This window comes from Triticum aestivum, chromosome 6B (genome assembly GCF_018294505.1).
Source record: "Triticum aestivum cultivar Chinese Spring chromosome 6B, IWGSC CS RefSeq v2.1, whole genome shotgun sequence".
Taxonomy (NCBI): Eukaryota; Viridiplantae; Streptophyta; class Magnoliopsida; order Poales; family Poaceae; genus Triticum; species Triticum aestivum.
Window position 1 is genome coordinate 342,147,957 of NC_057810.1, and position 10,636 is coordinate 342,158,592.

The 10,636-nt window shown below is 45.4% G+C and overlaps 1 protein-coding gene across 1 annotated transcript; it reads left to right on the forward strand.

Annotated features, from left to right (window-relative positions):
* Window positions 1–544: 544 nt before the first annotated feature.
* Window positions 545–6,862, forward strand: LOC123137113 (uncharacterized). Its single transcript, XM_044556711.1, has 2 exons — window positions 545–3,998; window positions 4,385–6,862. Exons 1-2 carry the CDS (start codon window positions 2,315–2,317, stop codon window positions 4,393–4,395), a joined length of 1,695 nt encoding a protein of 564 aa, XP_044412646.1. The 5' UTR covers window positions 545–2,314; the 3' UTR covers window positions 4,396–6,862.
* Window positions 6,863–10,636: the final 3,774 nt, after the last annotated feature.

Below are 10,636 nucleotides of genomic sequence, written 5' to 3' on the forward strand. Positions count from 1 at the left end.
CTACGCCCCTGGCCATTAGGTCAGGTTTGGAAGCTTGAACTATACTGCCGACATCCGCGGAGACTTGATCTTTGACGGATTCGAGCCCATGTCAGGTGCGCCGAACAGTCACGACGAGCATGACTTAGATCTTCCATCAGAAAGTGTTCTGGAGATCACGCCTGCGGCTTCCCCGTCCGTCAATTCGGAGCCGATGATAAGCACATTTCATATATACAATTTTGGCATAGAAATTTATTATTTATTGAGATATGACCATCAATTCTTGCTGTGAAATATTGAATATTTGCATGAAAATCATATAAAGTATCATTTACTAGTCTTTGGTCTATTTTGCAGAAATGTGCGCAAAGGCACTATAAATCTTCAAGATCCGGACTAAGTGGCTAAGAGAACGATGAAGAGGAGCAAGAATGGACTTGTGCGAGAAGAAACGAAGTAGCCAGGGGGGCAACTATAGGAGAGAGGATCTACTTGGGAAGAAAGAAGAAAGGAGGAGGGCCAAAGTAAAAAAAGACAGATCAGATCATGGGGGATCAAAATCCCTAGCACGCCTCCATTCCCCATCGAGCCTGACATCTCCATCTCTCTCCCCCTGACCACTTCTTCTCCCACCTTTGGCCGCTGTCGCGGCCAGGCCATCGTGGCGGCGCGCCTCCGGACATCGCTGCTCCACCAGCACCTTCACCCACCAGCACCACATAATCCAGACACCACTCCGTCTTCGCCGCCATCGCCTTGGGCGCTCCACTTTGTTGCCGCGCCTGGCGTGCCCGACCAGACGGGTGTTTGGTTCCCCGCGCCACCTGCTGCTTCTTCCCTCTCCTCAAATCCTATTTCTGCTAGACTTCCTCTTCCCTGAACCTCAACTGCTGCCGCTCCTAGTCCTCTCTGAACCACAAACCTGCGGCTGCTCCTAGTCCATTCTGAATAACAAAACTGCTGCTGCTTCTCTTCTTCTACTGCGCCCCCTTGCTGATATCTCACGCTGCTGCTCCTCTCCTCATCACGCTGCTGTTTCCTTCTTCTCCTGTCGCTGCTCTCTTCTTCCCTTGCCTCTAGTTGCTGCTCCTAATCTTCTCTGAACCCCAGCCTGCTGCTCTTTCTTCTCCCTACCTTGCTGCTGCTCTGCCCTCTGCTGCTGTACCTCTCCTTCTCCAACTCGCCCCCTCTGATCCTCTCCATCACCTACACCATCTACAGCTGCAAGCCTGAAGATTGACTGGGAATTAATCTTTGAATCTCTCCCTTTTCTTGCTACTGTACTCTGAATTTTCTGTAATAGGAGTTGTGTAGGACTTGTAAGTTTCAGATTTTGATAAGTGTTTGCAACCAACTAGTTTGATCAGTTCGTACTTGTTAAATATCATGTCATGAATTCTATGTTCTGAATAGTGGATTTCTTTTCTTACGAAACTAAGTGATGTCTAACATTTTGGCTTTGGTAATATGTGTTCTCGGCATATATATGTGTTCACCCTGTGTATTTCTTCTCGCTGTACTAGTTAATTTCTACTAGTAATTTTTACTTGTTAAATACTGTTGTGTTGATCTGTGGGTACTAATCTTGTGGCTTGTTAGATTTCGTTTCTGTTGTCTCTTGTGTAACCTTAACCGTGGTGTAGTATCCTGTTCGCATATGTGTGGTTATGTGTGTTCTGTAGTCCCTGCATTAGCTATGTACCTGTGATATATAAATGTGTGTGTGTGTGTGTTTGATTTGAAACAATTATGTTTTGTCATATATTCTCGCTTCTTCCCTCTGTTTATGTTTGATAGTAATGTGTCCTTGTCTTGTAGCTTTAATTGATATTGACTCCTGTTTGTGTTAGTATTGTAGATCCACAAGTAATACAAAAATACTAAAAAGACAGAGTAAAGATAACCTTCATCTCCCTTTGGTTATTTGTCATTTTCTTTGTTGATGATCCTTGTTAGTGTTAGGTTTATTTTCTATTCTCATCATTCAATTGGGTCACCTAGCTTTAGTCGAACGTAATTGTCGTCGCCTAGTCCCTGTGGAGAACACGACACTCGTAGTTTGGGCGTAAAAATCCCGCTACATTTACAATTGATCATTTTTGGCGCCGTTGCCAGGGACTAGCGTCGAGCGATTGTGCGAAGCTATAGACTAGGTTTAGTATAGTTTTTGTTTAAATTTCCAGTCAAATTTATTTCTGTGTTTCTTTTACCTTTTTACTTTTTGTTGCTTCGGTTTATTAGGATACTAACCCTCTCACCAATGTTTGATGTTTGTGAGCGTGTGTAGGATATCTTAATATTTGTAGGCTGATTGACAGTTGCACTTGAACATATGGCTTTAGTACGTGATCTTTGGTTGCCAAGTAGTTTGGACACGATGACAGGGCCAATTTGGCCATCTATTGAGGCCGAAAATTTTGAGTTGAGGCCTGGACTTACTGCTCTCGTCTTGCAGAATCAGTTTAGAGGATTACCCAATGAAGACCCTCATGAGCACATTAGTAATGTTCTGGAGTATGCCAATACAGTCCAGTATCATGGCGTTTCCCAAGATGCTATCAAGTGTATGCTGTTCACATTCTCTCTCAGAGATGCTGCTAAGGACTGGTACTATTCTTTGCCATCAAGATCTTACACTTGGGGTGATATTTCACAAGCTTTCCTGCACAGATATTTTCCACTTTACAAGCAAGCTGCAATTCGTGACCAGATCCTCAGTTTTGCGCAAGATGGAAGTGAGAGCTTGTATGCAGCTTGGGAGAGATATAAGTATTTGCTTAGAAAATGTCCTAATCATGGGCAAAAGGATTGGTTAGTGCTCCAGATATTCTATAGAGGGCTGACACATGCTTCGAGAGATCTTATTGATATGTCCGCTGGTGGAACAATCATGAACAAGACCGTTGAGGGTGCAATTATTCTCATTGAGAGCATTGCCTTCCACCAAATGCAATGGGGTTATGAAAGGCCTAGTTCAAATCCGAAGGTTGCAAGCCATCTGCAATCAGAAGCTGTGTGTTCCATAAGTGAACAGAAATCATCCATGGTGCCTAATATTCAAAACCAGCATGTTCCATTCCGGGGACAACAACATTTCAGAGCTGAATTAGATCCTCCATGTAGAAAGATTGATCTTACTTCAAGTATCCTTGATGATGATTATGATATTTTTCAAGATGATGCAACCATTGTAGATCAGATGGAAACCACAGTAGCAGATCCAATACCTCATGGCAATGAAACTGTCCAGACTGAGTCAAAGTTGCAAGAAGATGTTTATGAGGAACCTACTCTGATTGGTGCTAAGTTGAGACAACAAGATATGGAGAAATTCACTAGTGTTAGTCAACTATGTGACTGGTGGAATTTAGTCGTGGCACCAATTGCCCACACTTGTGTTACAACTGTATCTGGGATATTTGTCAAGAAGAAATCATTAGCTCCGCCGGTGGCTGCCTCTATCTCAGTTAAAGAGAGTATCTCAGAGAAGAATAGTGAAGATGAGATTCCAACTCCTGCACATACAATTAAGCAAGTCGGAGACATTCCAAGGAGAGAGATACAAGAGGTTGAGTCAAATTTAGAAGAGCTGATACTTCAATATCCTGAGAAGATCCCATGTGTTGCTGAGCTGCATGACTGGTGGAAGTCATCGGTGTCACTGTTGAAACTTAGCAATGATGGTGATGAAGAGAACATTGCTCAGAAAGACAGCGAGGTAGTGATCTCAGCACCCCTACCAGATCATGTTAGTGAATATCCACAGATGGGGACACTTCAGACTCAATTAAGTGTTGCTGGTAGTAGCACCATAGAAGATCCAGAGGAAGAGAGACCTCAGATTGAAGATGTACTCGAAGCCAAGGCACAAGATGATCCAGAGTTCGAACAACCTAGTAATCAAGTTGAAGACTCATCATCTACTACTCTTAAAGAAGCAAAAGAAGCTGCTGTAGATGAACTTGAAGAACCAGAAATTCATTTGCCTATTGTCACACAAGAGCGTGATGTAGCAGGTTTATCTAATCCTCTTAATGACATGTCTTCATATGATTTGTTTGCTACTACCTTGCATTGCATGATGCCATCACTTAAGGTAGATTTGAAAAACTATTTGCTTGGACATGATCATACACACCCTGTTAGTGGCATTGCTCATATCTCTATTCATGATACTTATGTTCCTAATGCTATACCCATGCTTAATGAAACGTGTGATTCTAATACTAGCATTGAGCTTACTGATTTGTACCATCCTAAACATGTGCTTTATAGATATGCTTATGTAATTGGGTGTTCGATTGATGACTTGGAGGGTATTATCCCTACCACTTGCATTGTCTCTTTTGTTGAGAGTGCTTTCAGGTTTTTGCTTATGCACGATCCATTACATGCTGACCAGGTTCGAGGTGACATTCCTTTGGACCCTGGTGGACTCAGAGCATGGGGATGAGGAGAAGCAAGGGGGCACACACGAGGAAGGGAGAAGCTGAAGCAGGCATGAGGATAGAGAAGCAAAAGGAGAGGAGCTGCAGTTGGTGTGGTGACCGAGCGAGTGCTACATCATCAAAGCCCGGTGAGCTGTTTCATGACCCATTCCGAGTATATTATCCATTGATACATGCTGAAATCAAATGTTATTTGGGTTGCTTAAGCCAAGTCTTAAATGTTGCCCCATTGAATTTTATTTGACATATGGTGCTTGATGAGAATATGCGAACTGTTTATTGAATGCCATGTAAACTAGTGATCTACATATTGCTTGCTTTGCTGAAATTAGTGAAAGTTATTAGTTTTGAGTGCTCAAATCCCTAGTACACTAGAAAACTTAATCATTTTCTGCTTTTACCTTGATACACCTAGATCACCACGTTTAGATGCTGAATTTGTGCCAAGTGTCTTCCCATTGAGAGCAATCACCTAACCACTATGGATTAGCATGCTATGTTCCCTGGATCGGTAGCATGTGAACCAGACATGGAGAAGTGATGATTCCTGTTTTTGTTCTTATGCGTTATTCATTTAAGATAAGTAATAATGAATAAATAAGTCTGGCTACCTACAGTAGCATGTCATGTTCCCGGGATCGGTGGCATGTGAAATCAGGTTAGCTTGGGCAGTAATTAATTACAATAAAAATGTAATTGTCGAACCAGGTGTATACCATGTTCTCGGGATCGGTGGTATGTTCCTTTGGGGAGACAAACAAAAAAAGTTAATAAAAATTGGTTGAGCCAGGTGTATACCATGTTCTCGGGATCGGTGGTATGTTCCTTCGGTGAGACTAATGAAATAATATGTGTGTTTCTTTCAAATTCAATAAGTGGTTCACCCACAAAGTCATATTTCTGCAAATAAGAGATTTAATTCCAGTTCTTTTTGTTCTCGGGATCATGCTCTCTTTAGGAACCATTTGGCGCAGTCATCATTTAAACTTGTTGATCCTCTTTTATCATTGTAAAAGTTTAAAATGGTCATGCTTACTAGTATCTTACCGCTTTGAAGCACTCCTAACCATTAATTTTTACTAGCTAAGTCCAAAGCATGCACTGTTTAGGCATCTACTTCACTTGGTATTCTCTAATCAGCTCACTGTTCACATTCTTGTTCTTGTCATATGCCTTTGCTTGAGGACAAGCAAAAGTTTAAGTGTGGGGGAACTTGATAAGCACATTTCATATATACAATTTTGGCATAGAAATTTATTATTTATTGAGATATGACCATCAATTCTTGCTGTGAAATATTGAATATTTGCATGAAAATCATATAAAGTATCATTTACTAGTCTTTGGTCTATTTTGCAGAAATGTGCGCAAAGGCACTATAAATCTTCAAGATCCGGACTACGTGGCTAAGAGAACGATGAAGAGGAGGAAGAATGGACTTGTGCGAGAAGAAACGAAGTAGCCAGGGGGCCAACTATAGAAGAGAGGATCTACTTGGGAAGAAAGAAGAAAGGAGGAGGGCCAAAGTAAAAAAAAGACAGATCGGATCATGGGGGATCAAAATCCCTAGCACGCCTCCATTCCCCATCGAGCCTAACATCTCCATCTCTCTCCCCCTGACCACTTCTTCTCCCACCTTCGGCCGCCGTCGCGACCAGGCCATCATGGCGGCGTGCCTCCGGACATCACTGCTCCACCAGCACCTTCACCCACCAGCACCACATCATCCATCCAGCACTCCGTCTTCGCCGCCATCGCCTTGGGCGCTCCACTTCGTCGCCGCGCCTGGCGCGCCCGACCAGACGGGTGTTTGGTTCCCCGCGCCACCTGCTGCTTCTTCCCTCTCCTCAAATCCTGTTGCTGCTAGACTTCTTCTTCCCTGAACCTCAACTGCTGCCGCTCCTAGTCCTCTCTGAACCACAAACCTGTGGCTGCTCCTAGTCCATTCTGAATAACAAAACTGTTGCTGCTTCTCTTCTTCTACTGCGCCCCCTTGCTGATATCTCACGCTGCTGCTCCTCTCCTCATCACGCTGCTGTTTCCTTCTTCTCCTGTCGCTGCTCTCTTCTTCCCTTGCCTCTAGTTGCTGCTCCTAATCTTCTCTGAACCCCAGCCTGCTGCTCTTTCTTCTCCCTACCTTGCTGCTGCTCTGCCCTCTGCTGCTGTACCTCTCCTTCTCCAACTCGCCCCCTGCTGATCCTCTCCATCACCTACACCATCTACAGCTGCAAGCCTGAAGATTGACTAGGAATTAATCTTTGAATCTCTCCCTTTTCTTGCTACTGTACTCTGAATTTTCTGTAATAGGAGTTGTGTAGGACTTGTAAGTTTCAGATTTTGATAAGTGTTTGCAACCAACTAGTTTGATCAGTTCGTACTTGTTAAATATCATGTCATGAATTCTATGTTCTGAATAGTGGATTTCTTTTCTTACGAAACTAAGTGATGTCTAACATTTTGGCTTTGGTAATATGTGTTCTGTCTTGTGGCTTGTTAGATTTCGTTTCTGTTATCTCTTGTGTAACCTGAACCGTGGTGTAGTATCCTGTTCACATATGTGTGGTTTTGTGTGTTCTGTAGTCCCTGTATTAGCTATGTACATGTGATATATAAATATGTGTGTGTGTGTGTTTGATTTGAAACAATTATGTTTTGTCATATATTCTCGCTTTCTTCCCTCTGTTTATGTTTGATAGTAATGTGTCCTTGTCTTGTAGCTTTAATTGATATTGACTCCTGTTTGTGTTAGTATTGTAGATCCACAAGTAATACAAAAATATTAAAAAACAGAGTAAAGATAATCTTCATCTCCCTTTGCTTATTTGTCATTTTCTTTGTTGATGATCCTTGTTAGTGTTAGGTTTATTTTCTATTCTCATCATTCAATTGGGTCACCTAGCTTTAGTCGAACGTAATTGTCGTCGCCTAGTCCCTGTGGAGAACATGACACTCGTAGTTTGGGCGTAAAAATCCCGCTACACTTACAATTGATCAGCAGATCATGCCATCCGAGGACGGGTGGATGGACCCCGCCATGGAGGCCGCACACTCATCGGCGCTAGAGCCAAACACAGACTTCATATCCAAAGAAATCTGTGCCATCGGACCCTCGGACTCGTCTCCGGCCACATGCTCCTAACCGCGTATGTCCGTGCCTATCAAATCAGATTGGGCACCTATCATGGAGTTTACCTCCGCGGATATCTTTCAATACTCGCCCACGTGCTAAATTCATTGAGGTCTCTCTCTTTGTCAGGAGACTCTTGGCCGAACTATGTCTGGCTGGAGTGGGAAGCGGACGACGAAGAAATTCGTTCCCCACCCACCACCCACTTAATAGCCACTTTCGATATCTTAACCGACATGCTTGACTTCAACTACGAAGACATCGACGGTATGAATTACGATGTAGGAGAAGAATAGGAACCACCGCCCACAGTGCGCTGGACAACCACCTCATCATACGATATATATATGGTGGACACCCCCAAGGAAAGCGACAACAATGAGGCAACGGAGGATAATCCCCTTGAGAAGCAATCTAAGCACCCGCGTCATCGGCGCCGCTCTAAGCCCCGTCAGAGAAAAAATAGCAATACCGGCACAAGAGACGATAGCAATCCGGATGGTGCCGAAGACGAAAATAACCCCGCCCAGCCAGGCTTCGAGCAGGCCGAACGGGAGGATGGGAAAGCTAGCCCTAAGGAACAGGCAACAGATGGAGAATCAAAGGATGACAACTACATGCCCCTCTTCGAAGACGAGGTGAGCCTCGACAACAAAGAATTCACCGTGCCTGAGGATCCCGTCGAGCAGGAGCGCTTCAAGCGCCGGCTTATAGCCACTGCAAAAAGCCTGAAGAAAAAGCAACAATAGCTTCAAGCTGATCAAGATCTGCTAACTGACAGATGGACTGAGGTCCTGGCAGCCAAGGAATACAGACTCGAGCACCCTACCAAAAGTTACCCAAAGCGTAGGTTGCTACCTCAACTCGAGGAAGAGGCATTAAAGCCCACACTACGAGCGCACGATGCGGCTGACCGGCCACCTCGTGGTTGGGACAAAGCGGCGTATCAGCCCGAAGTCCAGCCTGCACCCCGTCGCCAATCAAGCAAAAATACTAAGGCCCAGGGCTACACGCAGGACCTGTGAGACATATTGGAAAACAAAGCAGGACAGTCAAGATCGATCTATGGATCATGGGGGCGCGCCCCAACGCACGACAATGACCGACACGCCAGATATACTAAAAGCAAATCCGACCGGGCCGAATACAACAGACCAGACTCATTTGAACTGCATCGTGATGTAGCCCGGCATAGAGGAGCCGCACACCCCCTTTGCTTCACCGATGAAGTAATGAATCATGAATTCCCAGAAGGGTTTAAACCCGTGAACATTGAATCATATAATGGTACAACAGACCCCACGGTATGGATTGAAGATTTCCTTCTCCACATTCACATGGCCCACGGTGATGATCTACATGCCATCAAGTATCTCCCACTTAAGCTCTAAGGACCGGCTAGGCATTGGCTGAACAGCTTGCCGGCAAGCTCCATTGGCAGTTGGGAGAACCTAGAAGACGCATTCCTTGATAACTTCCAGGGCACCTATGTGCGACCACCGGACGCTGATGACTTAAGTCACATAACCCAACAGCCCGGAGAGTCAGCCAGGAAATTCTGGACTTGGTTCCTAACTCAAAAAAACCAAATTGTCGACTGTCCGTATGCCGAAGCCCTAGCGGCCTTTAAGCATAACATCCGCGATGAGTGGCTCGCTCGACACCTCGGCCAAGAAAAGCCGAAGTCCATGGCAGCCCTCACGACACTCATGACCCACTTTTGTGCGGGCGAGGACAGCTGGATGGCTCATAGCAACAGCGCATCAAGAAATCCTGGCACTTTAGATGTCAGAGATAGCAATGGCAAGCCACGACGCAACAAACACAAGCGTCACAACAATGGTGACAACGCCAAAGACACGTCAGTCAATGCTGGATTCAGTGGCTCTAAGTCCGGTCGGCGGAAAAAGCCATTCAAAAGAAACAATCTGGGCCCGTCCAGTCTGGACCGCATACTCGATCCCTCGTGTCAAATTCACGGCACCCCCGATAAACCAGCCAACCACACCAACAGAGAATGCTGGGTGTTCAAACAGGCCGGCAAGCTGAATGCCAAAAACAAGGAAAAGGGGCTGCATAGTAATGACGACGAGGAGACCCGGTCGCCGGACACAGGAGGGCAGAAGAAATTTCCTCCCCGGTAAAAACGGTGAATATGATATACGCAACCCATATTCCCAAGCAGGAACAGAAGCGTGCACTAAGGGACGTCTATGCGATGGAGCCAGTCGCCCCAAAGTTCAACCCATGGTCTTCTTGTACAATCACTTTCGATCGCAGGGACCATCCTACCAGTATCCGTCATGGCGGTTCGGCCGCATTGGTCCTCGACCCCATCATTGATGGATTCCATCTCACATGAGTCTTTATGGACGGTGGCAGCAGCCTGAACCTGCTCTATCTGGATACAGTGCGCAAAATAGGCATCGACCCCTCAAGGATCAAGCCCACAAAAACCACCTTTAAAGATGTCATACCAGGTGTAGAGGCCTGTTGCACGGGCTCAATCACACTGGAAGTGGTCTTCGGATCTCCGGACAACTTCCGAAGCAAGGAGTTATTCTTCGAAATCTTCCCCTTCCACAGTGGCTATCATGCACTGCTCGGACGAACCGCATTCACGAGATTCAATGCGGTATCGCATTATGCATACCTCAAGCTAAAAATGTCGGGACCTCGCGGGGTTATAACAGTAAATGGAAACACAGAGCGCTCGCTCCGTACGGAGGAGCACACTGCAGCCCTCGTAGCAGAAGTACAAAGCAGCCTTCTTAGGCATACCGCCAATTCGGCGATAAAGAACCCGGACACCGTTAAGCGAGTCCGGAGTACCCTGCAGCAGGATCGTCCGGCACGTCCAGAGCTCGCCTAGCAATTCGGCCTCCGTCCTAGTCCCAGTCAATCGACAAAATTTGTGCCGCGCATACATAATTACGAACTTACAATACCATGGGCGTAGGCAGAGGCACAGCTATGACACGGTCCAAAATGCGGCTTAACCACCCCAGGATCCGTATATCTTCATACCCTTTCTTTTCAGGTCCCTATTTTCGGGAGGCCCTCCCGATAGTCCGATTAT

Excerpts from the sequence above, each read along its gene's own strand:
- LOC123137113 (XM_044556711.1), top strand. The coding sequence starts at position 2,315 with ATGGCTTTAGTACGTGATCTTTGGTTGCCAAGTAGTTTGGACACGATG.